The sequence below is a fragment of the Myotis davidii genome, unplaced genomic scaffold (genome assembly GCF_000327345.1).
Source record: "Myotis davidii unplaced genomic scaffold, ASM32734v1 scaffold939, whole genome shotgun sequence".
In the NCBI taxonomy this organism is placed as follows: Eukaryota; Metazoa; Chordata; class Mammalia; order Chiroptera; family Vespertilionidae; genus Myotis; species Myotis davidii.
In genome coordinates, this window is record NW_006290535.1 from 303,917 (window position 1) to 321,206 (window position 17,290).

General features: G+C 43.0%; 1 protein-coding gene across 3 annotated transcripts in view; it reads right to left on the bottom strand.

The window, feature by feature from the left end:
- The window catches only part of TMEM87B (transmembrane protein 87B), a 42,862-nt gene that overhangs the window by 6,148 nt on the left and 19,424 nt on the right, over positions 1-17,290 (bottom strand). For 2 of the 3 annotated variants that reach the window (XM_015563785.1, XM_015563784.1), the window contains exons 9-16: positions 16,099-16,198; positions 13,336-13,429; positions 11,271-11,342; positions 5,712-5,820; positions 5,571-5,629; positions 3,973-4,076; positions 2,385-2,458; positions 1,185-1,258 (exon numbers count right to left, since the gene is read on the bottom strand). In XM_015563785.1, the coding sequence (XP_015419271.1) occupies positions 1,185-1,258; positions 2,385-2,458; positions 3,973-4,076; positions 5,571-5,629; positions 5,712-5,820; positions 11,271-11,342; positions 13,336-13,429; positions 16,099-16,198 (686 nt within the window). Of the gene's footprint in view, positions 1-1,184; positions 1,259-2,384; positions 2,459-3,949; positions 4,077-5,570; positions 5,630-5,711; positions 5,821-11,270; positions 11,343-13,335; positions 13,430-16,098; positions 16,199-17,290 lie in introns of those variants that run through there. The other variant, XM_015563786.1, reaches the window with a different exon arrangement.

Genomic DNA, 17,290 nt, shown 5'->3' on the forward strand with positions numbered 1-17,290 from the left:
ACGTGGGCTACAATAAAGACTCTTATATACCCACGAAAATAAAACAAATAAATAAAATCAATAAAAACATATCCTTAGGTGAGAATAAAAAACAAACAAAAACGGTATGACAGGCATTTCAATTTTGCTTAATTACTTTCATAATTATCACTTTTCTGCATAAATCATATACAGAAAATACTTTAAAACTCATCTCTGCTCTATATTTTGCTGTTTTATTCAAGCTTCCACTGTTTTTTTTTAAATGATAATTTTTTTAACTGCATAGGTAATAAATATAGTAAAAGTCCCTTCCCAACAGATAACAGATGCTACCAAAATGTCTTCAAAATCACTTCCAAATGCTGACAAATTCACACAAGCTTCTGCTCGAACAAAGCTTTTCCACCTTTATGGGCAGGGTAATCATCTATGGGCCCCAGCTAGAGAGCAGATTCTGACTCAGCAGCTCCGGGGTATCTGAGAGTCTGCGTTGCTAACAAGTTCCTGGGTGATGCTCTTGCTATTGTTGGTCGGAGAACAGCACATGAGAAGCAGGATCTACAGCAGTTATGGTTATAGGCCAGTGATGGCGAACCTTCTGAGCTCGGCATGTCAGCATTTTGAAAAACCCTAACTTAACCCTGGTGCCGTGTCACATATAGAAATTTTTTGATATTTGCAACCATAGTAAAACAAAGACTTATATTTTTGATATTTATTTTATATATTTAAATGCCATTTAACAAAGAAAAATCAATAAAAAAAAATGAGTTCACGTGTCACTTCTGACACGCGTGTCATAGGTTTGCCATCACTGTCCTAGACTTAACCAATATTGCTGCTACTTGCTAACATTTATTTTCATACAAAAAACATTAGTAAAAAATGTTTCCTTGCCCTGGACGGTGTGCTCCGTGGTTAGAGCATTGGCCTGTGGACCAGAGGGTCACAGGTTCAATTCCTGGTCAAGGATATATATCTGGGTTGAGGGTTCACTTCTTGGCTTGATTGGGAAGCAGCTGGTTGATGTGTCTCTCACACATCAATGTTTCTCTCTCTCTCACTCTCTCCCCCAACCCTTCCCTCCTACTCTCTAAAAAAATCAATGAGTATTAAAAAAAGAAATGTTCTTCTGGTGGTCAATAAAAGTGACAATTCCTTAAGTATTAAAGACTGAACTATTAAACATGTATGTTACTCACAAAATTATCAGAAGTAGGTGGTTTAGCTGTTCCATTGGAAACCGTTTTTGAGGTCCTTAATTTTATTCCGTCAGCTATAATGAGAAATGTTATAGAGACAAGTACATAAAATTATATAATATTTTCCTTCATAGACTCATATTTAATAACAAGAAATAATACTATGTTTTTAAAAGAAGAATTAATAGTATTATCTATTTGATTGTGCTTCCTTCTCCTCCTCCTCTCTCTCCTTCTCATCCTTTTTCTAAGTTTTCATCTCTTCTGAAATTTACCTTGTCATCACCAATCTATTCCTGTAGATTCTTTAATATATTTGTAATAATTACTTTTAAAACCTTTCTTGCTAAGTGTAATATCTATGCCACTCCTGATCTCTATTGACTGATTGTTCCATTAACTATGGGTCACCATTTCCAATTTCATCACACATCGAGTAATTTATCACTGCATACTGGACACTGACAATGTATCATACAGACTCTGGGTTTTCTCATCTTCCTCTGGGAAGAGTTCCATTGTATTCTACTCAAATTATTGATTAGAGTATTATGTTAAAATTAATAAAATGCTATGTAGAAACTAATAGAAAGATGAAATTAGCACTAAAATGTTTTGGGCATGACTGGGAAATTACAGATGTGCCTAATTTTAAAGAGCAAGAAGAGGTGACTCTATTGAGTAATCACCAGGAAGATGAATATATACCAAATCATTTTTGTGAAAAGCAGTATACCTACCTCACTACTTAGAGCATCGGTTCTCAACCTGTGGGTCGCGACCTCTTTAGGTATCAAACGACCCTTTCACAGGGGTCGCCTAAGACCATCGGAAAACACATATATAATTACATATTGTTTTTGTGATTAATCACTATGCTTTAATTATATTCAATTTGTAACAATGAAATTGGGGGTCACCACAACATAAGGAACTATATTAAAGGGTCGTGACATTAGGAAGGTTGAGAACCACTGACTTAGAGCAAATTAGTAACAAAGCTCAAACTACATTAATAATCTTGAAAATTTCATTACTGATTCCTCTTTTATGAGAATCTAGCATAATAGAGGTTTCTACAGGTATAATTTTTAAAATATTTTATAAGAAAAAAATGTATCTGAACTTACATCACAGGTAAAGATACTTCTTTGTTAAAATATATACAATTATCACTCCGTAAGAAAACATATCACTCACTTAAATTTTCAGATGTTACCATGAATTCTTCAACTTCATCATCAGAATCATCTATTAAGGGCATGAAGGCATACCTGTGTCAAAACAACAAGTTTTACTAGTGTGTTTAAGCCTGTTCAATTTTCAGCTTTTAGCTAAGAGTCATTACACATAAAAACATCTACAATTTTTAAAGTTTCGTGTAAGTTAAGATAAAAATTTAATTATTTTTACTCTTAAATTAGGGAGGTTTTTATTGTGAAGAAATCGTGGGCCTGAGCCCCCCAGCCCCGCTGGTGAGAGCAGAAATGAGTGAGATCTGTCTGGAGAGCAGTCCGGCAACGTGTCGTGTTCAGGGAGGGCCTCTTGCTCATGCCAGGTCTCCCTCCCTGCTCACACGATTAATTCCTGCCCTAACAAAGGAGAAACTGCTAATTATAATAACAGACAAATAATTATTAAACATGATTGGTGAAAATAAAACACACGAGTGAGCCACATTTACTAGGTCCAACAGCATTCAGAAAACACTGCTGATAATAATGGCAAAAACCCTAGAAACAGAATGTTTAATATTCAGGGACTGCTTCCATAAATTATGCTACATTCATAACATGGAAGGCCATAAAGCCATTAAAAGTAACATGGCAGAATGGAAGATCCACACCAGATAATGTGGACATGTTTTTGTTTTTTTTAAAGTATTACATATGTCTCCTTTTTCTCCCACTGACCCCTCTGTCTGGCTTATTTCGCTTAGCATAATGCTCTCCAGCTCCATCCATGCTGTTGCAAATGGTAAAATTTCTTTCTTTTTTACAGAAGCATAGTATTCCACTGTGTAGATGTACCACAGTCTTTTAATACACTCATCTGCTGCTGGGCGCTAGGCTGTTTCCAAATCTTAGCTATTGTAAATTGTGCTGCTATGAACATAGGGGTGCATATGCCCTTTCCGACTGGTGTTTCTGATTTCTTGGGATATATTCCTAAAAGTGGGATTACTGGGTTGAATGGGAGTTCCATTTTTAACTTTTTGAGGAAACTCCATACTGTTTTAATGTGGATACGTTTTAACAAGAAGGTGCAGAATAGTGTATACATGTAAATATGTATTACTGTTACTGCACACTGGTACCTACTTATACACTTTTCCTCACAGCGCTTTTCTTGGGGAAGAGGAATGAGGTGGAGGAGGTAGGGCTCCCCATCACATACTGTCTAAAGCACAACCTTCTGAACTTAGCATTCAAGTCTTTACCTTCCTCCAAGTGTATGTAGCATGAACCAAACTCCAAAGCATACCTGGTTTCCCCACGACCCAGAAATGCACACTCCTTCCCAGCTCAGGCCTTCACTGCCCTGCTCCTTTCCTTAGGATGAAACGTGAATCCTGCCTTTTGGAGTCTTCCCCACCTGCCTCCATCTGCCCCTGGACTCACTTGACATGCCTGACTTCACTGTCTTGCATCTGTGATGGGTGCCTCCCCACCTGACCTATACTCCTGATAAGCATGGACTACTCTCCCATAGTCTCTACAGACGTGTTAACACGGTAGCAGGTTATCAACAAATGCTTGCCAAACCTGGATTTTCCTCTGTTAGGTACCTTTGATTATTGGCTGATGGTCTCCACAAAAACATTATTACCATAAGGATAAGTGAAAAAAGGAAGCTCCAAAACGCTTCATCAACCCAGCTTTCCATCCAATCCTACAGTAAGAACAATTCAAACATGAAAAGTTAATTTTCTATTAAACTTAAACATAGGTTTTCGATTCAAATAGTGTGCAATGACAAGTCCTAATGAAATCTTTCCAACCAGTTAAGTCTTCCAAATAAGTAAGTACACATTTTTTAAGAAAATGTAAAACTATGAAATGCTATCTTTATAAAATCAACATTAATGCTTACTTTAGCCTTATAGCCAATCAGATGAATAAAACCCTAACATAAATTATATTGTATCATGTCAGAAAAAGAATTAGTTTAAAGACACTTCAGAGATCATTTAATGTATTTTTTTTAAGAGAACAGACATGAGGCAGGTTAACTGCAGAATTAGAATCAAGCTGACAATGGGTACAGTAGTCCCCTCTTATCCACGGTTTTACTGTCCATGGTTTCATTACCCATGGTCAACTGCAGTCCTAAAATATTAAATGGCAAAGCCCAGAAATAAAAAATTCAAAAGAAATTTAGAGAGAGACCATGTTCACACAACTTTTATTACCATATACTGTTATAATTGTTCTATTTTATTTTTGTTAATCTCTTACTGTGCCTAACTTATAAAACCTTATCACAGGTATATATGTATAGGAAAAAAACATAAAAAACAGAGTACACTATACATATAGGGTTTAGTACTATCCACAGTTTTAATCCACTCGGGTCTTGGAATATATCCCCCTCAAGTAAGGGGGGGTGGGGGGTGCTGTATTTTTGACAGAATTTCTGATGCAAAAATCTCAATGCAGTACTTCTCCCAATAGGTTGTTCTGCTTTTAGTGAGACGGGGGTTTTATCATGTTGTGTGAAATGTTTGTGAAGGGCTGTTGTTTAACATTATAAACATTCCCTCCCATAAAATGTTAGGGGTAACTGAAAGATTTAGAAAACAAAGGTGAGGAAGGAGAGAAAAGAAATTCCAGAAAGTCAGTCTCTTATCTCATCCCTAAGGCAACGGAAGTCCAGAGTCCAGGCCTGTCAGAGGGCTGCTGTAACTGTTCATACAGAACTAGAGGCGAGGTCCTGGCCTTTTAGGGTTTCAGTCTAAGAAACATATCCTCCAACTCAAGAACTCACGGCAAGCATCTCCTGAGTGTTCATAATGGGTGCACCGTCCTAGAAACATGTCAGACTGAAGGCTTATAATCAATCCCATTAGATATAAACAGCCCAAGTTCATGGTGTGCAGGAAAAAAAGAATTTCCTGTTACCTTCAATTATATATGAAAGAATTATATATAATTCAAAATCTATGAAAGGAAGTTGAGAAAAGGGCATAACTGGAAAAGCAGATTTAGGAGAAACTTTTTCAGATTCATTGGAAGAGGCCAAAGTTTTTATAATTCTATATCAAATAATTCAAGGTAAACAGAAAAATCTCCCCTGAAATTACCTCGATTTACAGACTAAATTCTTCAAAAGTACACAAAACAAAATAGTATAATTAAAAACAAAATCTATTTAGATTGTACTTACTGATCGACATTTTGCAAATCTAAATGTCGTAGTTGTCCACACCATAAACACGACAGAAGCTGAAACACACCGAAAAAGTCAGCTTTGAAGAAAACGTGATCCTGAAATAATCTGCTATAATTAGAGAAGTTCATTACTTACCCAGCACAGCAAAGATCAGCGTATTTGTAAAGTGCCTGTATAAAGAAAATTTCACCATGTTCTTTCTTAGCCTCAGAGTCTTCATAGTTTGTGCCACACTTATAAAAATGTGAAAAAGTTAAGGAAAAACATTTTAAAATAGGAATAAACTAAAATCAAAATTAGAATCTTTTACATGTCCAAAACTAGTACTGCTGAATATAGCTCCATTAACTGAAAGGTACCAGAAACACAGCAAATGGAATTTCAGCCGGTGCTGTATAATCATGATACTGATTACCGCAGATTTTGCTTTAAAATCCACTTCTGAATGAACCTGGAGGAAAACACTCAAGCAAGAAGCCCCATGACGTCCTCCTCACTGCTGAGTCCCAGCCCACAGGCCTGAGCAGCACACGGCCTGCCGGCCCCAGGCCGGCCGCTCTGCAGGTCCCCCTGGGACTTCCCACTTGGCTTGTGCTTTTCTCTTTCTCTCTAGTCGATTCCCTGACCGTAATTAAGAAACTGGATCATCTAGCAGTTCCATTTTATCAATTAAAAATTGAAATATGTCAAATAAAACAAATCTGGACTTAGGTAAAGACAGACTTCCTTCCAAGGACGATTGCAGAAGAGAGAATGTCCCACTGTAAGATCTTTAAAGTCCCAACGGTCACACAGGAGAGGGCTCTGCTTCTCCGGGAAGGAGGAAACAGGACTAGAGCGCTCAGGTGTGGGGAAGTGGGTGGCGTGATGGGACAGTGCATCAGGGAACGGCTTTCCTGGGGTCTGCAGATTTCCCGGAGGGGCTTTTCCAGAGGCCTTTGGGGGACGAAAGCTCAGGAACCTGGGGGAAGGCGACAGCTTACTGTGGTCCACATGGGCCAGCCGGTACACAGGTCTAAGTATGGCCCTGTCACAGGTAAGCCAGGGGGTGTGGGAATCTCATCTAAGTCCTACCGGAGAGGGGGTTCTCTGTAGTAGCCTATTCCCAGAAGGTGGAAGGGCGGGGCTTTCCTCACCACAGGGTTCACCAGCTCAGGCTCCTGTGAAGTTCACACTCTCAGGTGGGAAGCAGAGAAGGGCCTCTGCACAGGCTCCTCAGCAGCGAGGCTGAGATGCAGCCAGAGTCCGTCTGTAAGTGGGAGCCGCTCCTCGGGAGCACAGCACCAGCTGTCCGTGAACCACACCCGGAAATCACAGCGCTGAGCAAGAGCATGCACGCGGGAGATTCCCACTTCTGCCTATTTTCCCAAATACTCACTAACCCAAAGCTTCTTTTTAGCGGCTAAAACTACCAAAACTGCTTTTCGAAATGAGCAAAAAGTTTCAAAAGATCAATGACTAAAATAACACAATCCAATTAAGCTACTCTCAGAATTTATAAACATGCAAATGTGCAGTATTCCTTAACCAGTTAACTGCCACGATATTTTGAATTTAATTTAAAAAGTTCCGCCGCTTGCGTCTATAGACACTTATGGAGTACAAATGGTTAAACGTTATCAAGACAAATACTCTTTAGAAATTCTTGACTAAAACCAATTTTCTATGTCAAAAATCTGGTGTCATTTAATAATTCAAAAGTGCTTCTTAACCCCTAGAGTGCCGGGGAGCGCGATCGCGCTCCTCCTGTCTTTCGCCAAAAGTGCCGGGAGCGCTATCAAAGCTTCGAAATGGCGTCCAGTTCTAAGCCTGCTTTTATTAGTGATGACGATATTGCTAAATATGTCAATGTAGTAAAGGTTTCCTTAAGTTTTTGAATATGTAACTTCATTTACTTGCGATTCATCATTTTATTCCTAAACTGCTGTAAAATCAGCAAAAATGCCTTGGCAATTTTAGCATAGTTCCTAGGACATTGGTTGGCACTCAAAGGGTTAAAAGCCAGGGAACAAAAAGATCAAAGGCAAATTCAGAACTGCCTAAGCCTGCACTTACCAAAACACTGCTAACAGGGAAGCATAACCATTTCGCACATTACAGCCAAGTGTTAGAAAAGCGGATGGTGCACCATCCCGAAGGAGCATCCACGGGGCCCACTGCCGCAGGAAAAAGGATATCCACCAGCACAAGCCAGAGTCAAGAAGAGACAGAGGGAGGCTGGCCAGAAGCACAAGATCAGAGTCACTGGCCTGCAGCAAAACAGCAAAGAAAATAAAACGAGCAGAAAAAACAGGAGGGCGATTCGTGAGAAAGCCTGTGGCTTTGGATTTTTTAGGCTATTTCTGCTATTACTTTAGAGTTAGATTTGCACAGGATTAGCGGCAATGAATTCCCCAAAAGCAAAGGAAGCAAGGGTCCTTATGCATGCACCCCAGTCTCTAGGCAGCTCTGCTTCTTTGCTCGTCACTTGTATCATTTGGGAAACCCACTCTCTTTTTGTACAGAGAAAGCAGACCTTTCAGTAATAAAAATTACCAAACAGACCTAGCCAGTTTGGCTCTGTGGATAGAGCATTGGCCTGCAGACTGAAGGGTCCCGGGTTCGATTCCAGTCAAGGGCACATATCTCGGAGGCAGGCTCCTTCCAGGACCAGGCCCTGGTCGGGGCTCGTGCAGGAGGCAACCAATCGATGTGTTTCTCTCACATCGATATTTCTCTCTGTCTTTCCCTCTCTCTAAAAATCAATGGAATAATATCCTCAGGTGAGGATTTAAGAAAAAAAAAATCACCAAACAGCAATCTAAAAGAAAGCACCTCTTTTTAAGGTAAATTTCCTCTCTCACCAATGAAACATTAACACCCCATGGATTTCTTCATGACTTTCATTTCACTTTTATTCTAAATATGAATAATTAACATTATGCCTTACTAATCTTTCACCTTGTTTTCCTTTTTCCCCACCCCAATTTAGCTCCTGTGATGGAACAGATCAAACCAATGCTGTCCATAAAGGCGAGAAATTACCCTCATTCAAATCCAGATGGAGTTAGAGCATTCAGAGGTGCAGCCCTGCCTCTCCCCCTTCCAGGGCTGCTCATGCTGCCCGCAGCTCTTATAGGCCAGGTGAGCAGCCCCTGCAATCTGGCCTCTCCCCCTTCTAGGGTGGACACGCTGCCCTCCCTTTCCTAGGCCAGGTGAGCGGCCCCTGGAGTCCTGCCTCTCCCCCTTCCAGGAATGTCCACACCGACTGCCCCTCTCCGAAGGCAGGTGAGCTTCCTGCAGTGATGCACCTGCCAGAACAGGGCCTGCAGCCCTAGAGTCACATGCAGGACTGAAGAATGTACTTTACCTTTTAAACAACCAAATGCCTTCAAATGTGTTTTAATATGAAAATTACTAGTAAGATGTTTATACCACTCTCTTAGAAGATCAGACTTATTTAACTAGAATTTTATTCAATAAACTTGGATTCTAAACTAGTAGCTTCTAAACTAGTAGACAGAAGTAGAACACGATTTTCAATCAAGTTCAGTGAGAAACAACTCTTTAAATCTCAAGTACTATTTCTTAACTGGACACCCCTTAGACACCAGGGGATCCATGAATATCACTTGGAAGGACTGTAAATGCCCCACTGCAGGCAACCCGCCTGTGTGGGTGGGGGGCACAGCTATAACTGTGCAGAGAGGCTCCAGGCCTCATTACACTTCCAAAGGCATCTGATCCCAGGACCCAAGCAAGGCTGAGGACCACTGCTTCAGAGAATAAGGCTAATAAAGTTAAAGTTTTGTTTTCTTATAACTTGGAAGCAAACTGAGAATTCACAAAGAACAGGCAGACCTGGCCTAGAAGAACCCCCATGAGGGGCTGGGAAAGCCTCAGTGCACATGTGCAGGCCCAGCTGCTCCCCTGGAGAAGGGACCTGGGCAGAGGCAAGCCCTCCACCTTCCCCTGAGAGTCAAAGATGAGAAAACGAAAAGAAATACAAGGAAGACAAAAGAACCTTTCATATTAAACGCTAAAACACAAGTATCAAAGACAATGCGTACAAAAAAACTTGGTAAAAATAAATCCTATCTATAGAAGAGTTTCAGGGAGAACATAAATACAGAAGAAATGAAAATAGTGTTCTTCTCCTGCAGAACCCTGCCTTCTGCTCTGACCAGGCGATAGCTCCTCTAGAATTCCTCCATTTCAGTGAGTACATGTGCAAAGCCCCACCAGACAGAAAACACACTGGGGATACCCAGACTCTAATGAGTCCTGAATCAGGGAGGGGGCTCTCAAGGATCAACTCACACTGCCCTCACACTTCTGCTGTGCTACGTCTTCTGCCCGCCACCTTCACCAAACCTGCTCTCCTGCTGTCCCACTGCAACCTCTGCAAGATGGAAGCCACTGTACAGTGCCTTGGGAATCCCTCTCTGCAGCTCTGGCCGCTGTAGACCTGCCCCGTCACCGCAGCTCTCCCAATCTCCACTCCCTAACCAACTCCTGGTTCTCCCACCTCCCTTTACCTGGTGCTCCTCCTGCACACAACTGGCTCGCCAGGCTCGCCCCACCCCCCACCCTGGTTCCTCTCCTCTCGCTGTTCTGTGTTCTCTTTGGGCCACTTGCACGTTGCAACCTTCTCTCGAACAAAGGTGATCTCCAACCTTCCCCACCAGTTCTGACTCCTCTTGCAAACCCAGGCTGGGATTTCCAACTCTCTTTCTCATACTTATTCCCCGGCAGCTCAAACTGCATCCATATGGTCCCTTCTCCAAGGCACCATCTTGAGAATGGCAACACTGCCCAGCCACCCGAACGAGACCCATGGGACTTCTCTGGAGCCTTCTCCTCTTCTTCTGCAACTCTATCATGTGGAGTTTTTCTTTATTTCCTCTGCCCTATTTCTAACCCTCACCGTCTCTTCCGTAGACCACTGCAAAAGACTTCTTACTAGACTTCCTGTCTCTAGTCTCTTATTTTCCAAGTCATCTTTTTAGGTCATCTTGAGTTCTTTCTAACACACATTTCATGTTTTTCCCCTGTGCAGCTTCGATTCCCTCTACTTTCTACCTGCACAAGGAACTCTCATTGCTTGAGCAGGTCATTCTACCCTTCCCTCTGCCCCACCTTCCATGGCTCCCACACCTGTCCCCCACAGGCAGCTACTCTGGGACACTCTGCCACTGTCCATGCATTCCAACTATGTGTTCCCTTCAATTCTTCCCAGAATGCCTCTTCCCTGATTCTTAATTCTCTTCATTCTAAACCTATTTGTCCTCCCAGTTTCAATGTAAACATCACCATCTCTATACAGTCTTTCCTGATTTCAAGCTAGAATTACCTTCTCTCATTCTTCTGTTTGCATGACACCCCCCTAAATGGCCAAGTCTATTGCTATAGTCCTCGTAGTTCTTTCTGTCTCTTCTACCAGACCGTGGATTCTGAAGCACAGAGACAATACCTTTTTCTTCCAGGCCTCCTCAGTATGGGGTACACAGTAAGTACGTAAGTTTGCTGAACTAAATAGAAAAAAACAAGATATTCCTTTTGGGGGAGTTGTTACTTTTCACCTTCAACTAAATTCCTATGTTGAGGTAACAATAATGTAAAACTATATTTCTTTCTCTTATTAATAATACAAATTAAAGTAACATGATTTTAATGCTATAATAAACTATTTTAGAAGGCCATAGTAAAGGATATGAACCATACAAAAATGGAGTCGATAATTGCTAAAATAATGTCACCAGAAAGAACAGCTAAATGGTTAGAACCCTGAAAGATAAAAATGGGAAGAAAAAAACTGAAAGTAGAAGTTTCATTACATTACAGGAATTATCTGATGAAAAAAAACAATTCAGCTTATAGCATCGCTTTATAAAGGCCACATAAAAGATTTTTACTACCCAATAGAACTGTCTTTAAGCACATGAAGATGATGTTTTGTCACCAACTTGTTTGAGGACAAGGTCCAACTAAACTATGGAATGACAAATAGCAGATACATGTCCCCAGCCCCCCAGGGCAACTGTTAACCTCCCCTCTCCACACCAAACCTACAGCCACAGCTACTAGGGAAATGGACCCTCCTCTTTCCTACGGCATGCAAAGGATGTGGAGAAAGAAAATAAGGAAAAGGAACTGAGTAGAAGGGGAAAACAAACCATTGATTAGCCACTTACTCTAATTGAGAGCTGACAGAGAAGTGTATGCAAATCACATATCTACAATGTTAACTATGTGAAGTTTTAAGGAAATATAACATACTATAGGCCCAGTGCATGAAATTCATGCAATGGAGGGGGTGTGGGGAGAGGTGTCCGTCCCTCAACCCATCCTGCACCCTCTCCAATCTGGGACCCCTTGGGGGATGTCTGATTCCCCAGGGAAGCCGTGGGGAGCAGCACTGGGGACCCGCTCCTCCCTACCCCGGCGGGGCTGAGGGGACTCGGGCGGCAGGTGCACAGAGCAGCGGCCAGGCCTCCTGCTCCCCCCACAGGGCCGTGGGAACTGCAGCAGCAGGCGCATGGAGCAGCCAGCCCCGCCCCTGCTATGCGCGCCACCATCTTGTGATGGCATTACAGCTTGAGGGTTAATTTGCATATTATCTCTTTATTAAATAGGATATACTATATCTACATTGGAATATCTTTTGTTTGTTTTTTCCCCTATAAAGATTAGTTTCCCATAAGTGATATATAAATGCAGAGTTCTTCATTGTTATATAAAGGTAAAAATAAATACCCCTTTCAAGAATTAAAGAGGAAAACAGCAGGGGTATCTAACACAGCACGCAGACTATAGGAAGAAGAATGAGGCTTAACATTATAGGACAAGTGTCCTGTTTTAAGGGTCAGAGCAAACATGTGACTTGAACTCACAGACAATATCTGGATAAGCTGCTCTGTGCAGTAACCTGATTTATACACCTAAGCCAACACACTGCAGGCAAAAATTACAAGGCTCTTTAAATCAAGTACAAAATAACTTTCCTAATTACTCAGTCGTCAGTTATAGTAAGAAAAACTGAGAGCGAAAATCTAAGGTTCATCACAGACATAACTATTCTGACTTCTCTCGAGAGGAAAGCATTGCTGCCGCAGCACCAGCCGTTCCCTTGAACACTATCTGCTCCTGTCTCTTCAAAAAGTGGGCTCTGCTGAATCCCCAAAACAGCGCATCTACAGAGTCAGAGAAAACTTACAACCAAATGGGACTTAACAGTGAGATATACAGTCTCTGTGCGAAAGGGCTACAACCGACTTTCTCCTGACTTGACACATGTGTAAGCCCAGGCGTAAGGAAGAAGTGAATGTGTACAGACTGAACGACAGAGACAAGTGCTCTTCAAAGGAGCAACTACGAACATCTTCGAGATGCAGCCAGTCCCATATCATTCCAGGAAGTGCTCTGCCTTGCCTTTCACTTCCAGGAAGTATTAACAAGGAAAATATTCCATAGAAAATAAAACTTAAATTGGGCCTCTTTCATAAATTTCCTATCTTTAAAAATTCAGCCCTAGCTGGTTTGGCTCAGTTGGTCTGCGGACTTAAGGGTCCCGGGTTTGATTCTGGTTAAGGACACATGAGTTGCAGGATTGATCCCCAGTGGAGGGCGTGAAGGATTCTCTCTCATCATTAATGTTTCTCTCTCTCTCTCCCTCTCCCTTCCTCTCTGATATCAATAAAAAGTATATTTAAAAAAAAATTCATCTGGGGAAAGTCATAGCAAAAACAAAAGGGGTGGTAGTGAATTATGCAGTCTTTACCCCAACGACTCTCATCACGCCTTCGACTGCTGCAAAGATGAAGTAGAGAAGCCCCAGTCCGATCACCCGGTGCATGACTGTCCCTAAGCGAGGCCTGGAACAAGGAGGAGAAAAGGGGAAAAAGGCAAACAAATAAACAAACCATTGGTAAGCTGGATGCATCTGGCCCCATTTCAATACAGAGAAGCGACCGCCCAATCAGGTCAGTCTTATTCCCACCCGAGGTGCTTTGCTTTAGGAAACACCACATTCCCTGGGAACAAGGCAGCAACAGGCTCAGAAAACAGGCCTCCTTCTCGGCACGGGAAGCAAAAGAGGGTTCTGCTGCGAGAAGGCAGCGTGTGCTGCATGTTATCACCCAGCCCAGGTATGATTTCACAGCAGAAGAGCAGATGGAAGAAACCCGGGAAGCTAAAGGGCAACTCCTGAGTGTCACTGGCAGAAATCATAACTCTCTTACTGACGTTAATTAAAAACTGTTCAGGGATATGCTTTGGTAGAGATAATCTGCTGATGTATGGCTTGGGCAGAGAAAGAGCAGGGTATTCGGAGATCAAACTCTCTCAATACCTGAAACCAGAATGCTAAGACTTTAATTTTTATTCTTTCAATGCCAAAGAACTAAAATAACAGTCTGAGTCTTTCAATATATAAGTGAATTAGGAAAATGCAAAGATGGCGATTTCTGCAATTAATGTGAAAATAGAACTGAAATTTCATGACATTTGCAAGTCAGAATTTATTAGCTCAAAACACCCTCTTCTCAGAGTTAGAAGAAGAAAATGGTTTTGAAAAAATATTTAAATTTGTCTTTTATCTAAGTAAAAATTAACCTAGCATCCACAGCTCATATGTAAGACTAGCTATCTAACTTAGGTCCTCTGAGTTCTGACTTGTGATAGCCAGCTAACTGGAACCCTCCAACAGCCAGAGTGTTAGGCTGACACAACAGGCTGACAATGAAGGGATGCACTCACCAAGGGCTATGCCCATACACACAGTGCAGCGTCCTGTTCCCTGGAAGCAACTCACCTCACACCGAGGCACCTGATGTTCATAACGAGAACAAGGAGGTACCCGAGATGCAACCGGGGGGTTTTGTGTTCTGCATGCGTATCACGCCCCCAGCCTCAAAGCAAAGCATCTGAGAAGGAATCTCAATAAAAGCCCAATGAAAAGAAGCTCTCCTGGCTAAAATCTCACTAAGTATACCAATCCTGAGCTCACACACGTGCATGTGCACATTCAGTGCTAGCATTTACTGCATGACCTGTGTCGGGGTGGCACTGGGGCCTCAGGGAACACAGGACACAGAACAGGCACAACTCCTACTCCTCTCCTGTCAGGGGAGACAACAATGCTAACGTATGCATCGAGTGGTCTTGTATAGAGGGTGGGGATCTAACGGAGGGTGGGTGCCGCGTTAGGAATCCGGGCAGGGCTGTCTTCCTGGGGCAATGACAGAGGAATAGATACTGAGGGAAGAGGGGGGGCACACCATGCCTGGGTCTGGGGAAGAGGCCCTCCACTGCACGGAAGTGTGTCGTGTTTAAGGAACAGCAACAGCAAGACAGCGAGGGGACTGAGCAATGTTCAAAAGGGAGGAGGCAGGAGAGGAGGGCAGCCGTCAGAAAAGCCACAGGAGGAATTTGGGTTTTACTGAGAAAAATTAGCAGAAAATAATGAGACTTGAGTTACATTTTAAAAGGATTGCCTTAGCTGCAGCTGTCTGAACAGACTGACAGGAGACCATGGCAGAGGCAGGGAGACCAGGCAAAGGGCCCAAGGAGTTTGCAAGATGTCAGTGCCCTGCAGGGTCAGGAATGTACAGCTGAAGGGTAGGTGACACGTGACAGGGGAGGGCCAGTGGAAGGTGAGGGCCAAAGGCCAGAGGCCGCACCAGGATCAAAGAGTAACTGGAGCTGACATATCAGAGAAAGTGAACTGGAGAGAGGCAGTGAGAGCTGAATGATGGATTGTTTAAAACTGTGATGATGATGGTGGTGGTGGTGGTACAGGTGCACAGAGGCATAAAATCTTGAATCCCAGCAGAGGTGAGGTGAAGGGCAAGGCAGCAGCGGTGATGAGGTGAGGAGATCAGGTTACTTAACACACAGGGGATTCTGGTGGAGACAGGGAACAAGGGCTCAGAGAGGTAGGGAATGAGAGGAGAAACCTGGACAGTGACAAGGGCCAAAGCAAGATGGAGCAGGCGGTCCAGCCTGAACGCCTGAGCTCCGGGGGTCAGGGGTTTTAGGGAAGAGGGGAGAATGGTCTGAAGAGGATCACGAGGAGAAGCTCTTTCACATTCAGGCCCCTAGACTCACAGTGATGAGAGGCAAGACTTGCTTGAGGGTGGGGAAGAAACTGGGGCTGAGAGGACAGGATTTCAGTCAGAAATCTTGCTGACTTGGTGGGGATCCTTCTCTTAAGATGACCAAATAGTCATAAAAGTGTAACTATGCTGTTTAGGAAATAGAAAATGGATTGAACTTCAAGGACTATTTGAATTTTTCCATATCCTCAAAGTTGATTATTCAGTGAACTATAGAAAAAAGCTACTGGAATTCCAACTCAGGGCCTTGATTTTAAGACCGTATCCAATAGTTAGTGCGTGGCCATCCCTGAGGAACGCGTTCTTGCAGAGACTTCCTAGGGGGTTTGTGTAATGATACTGAGCGGTGTCCAGCCTCACAGGTCACAGTGGGGGTGGCTGGCCGCAGGACTACAGACACCATGACTTTGCAGGACAGCAGGACTTACTTCACGATGCCGTATCCCAAGCTCATGATGATCACCAGGAGGCGGGCCAGTGTCCTCTTGATCGCAGATATCAACTCCGCAAATATCAGCAAACTTTGGGCTGAGGAGAAGAAATCAGCTCACTCTGTGTACATCTGGAGGCCGGCCACCAATTCTAAACATGTACACATACAGCGACCTCTGACCTCAGGTGGATTCGCCACATTTGATCTCCAAGGTACCTAACCCAGCTGGTGTCGGAAACCTCAGTGAAGGGGGTTCACGACCTGCTGGAGGATTCACTCCTATCCATCGGCTCTGCTGGGCACAGCTGTCTTGTACCAGCATGAAACCTGTGTCCCTGCACTTCCCTCCATGGTCAATCTTCCCCTTGTCCCCTAGCCTTTTCTCAGGAGGTCTTTCCCATTTTTTCATGTGTGGCTACAACAGTAACAGAGATACCGTGGTCCCTGCCTCGAGGAGCCTGTACTCTGGTTAGGACAGGTCAACAGATGAAACCCAGCCTGGTAAGTGACAGCGGTAACACACTCTCTCCTGGATTGTGAAGAAAGCCAAGCTAATCCACTCGTGGGGAGGTGCACGTGAGTCCAGATAAGTTTCTCAGAGGAAATGACATCTAAATCAGGATCTGAAGGTGCAGCGAAGTAAACTATATAAGAGAGAGACAGGAGAAGCAAAAGAATGGCACATCCAAGGGCAGAGAGGAGACAAGAAAAAAAGCTAAACGTGCTCTGGTAAGTGAAATCCAGCCTGTCTGCAGCAGAGCATAAGTAAGGAGGGTGCCGAGGAAATAGGTCGGGACAGGAAGAAGCAGTCACAGGGCTGTAGGCCATGTTCTGAGTCTCAACCTGAAGCTAAGGGCAGCTCATAATCGATAGTAAATGAGGGAGTGAAAAAGGAACCGGTAAACTACAGCCCTGGGCCAGATCTGCTCCTAGGCCTGTTTTTATAAACAAAGTTTTATTGGAACACAGCCATGCTCTTGTTTGTGGCTGCTTTCATGTAACAAGGGTTGAGCAGCTGCAACAGAGACTGTACGGCCCATAAAGCCTAAAATAGTTACTATACGGCAGAGCAGTTTGGTGACCCTTGAAATAAAATGGATAGCTTTATTCTTTATAAGTACAGGAGTACTGTACTTAATGGCTTAGACAGGAGCTGGACTGCAGGTGAGGAAATGCTTGGGGCTATT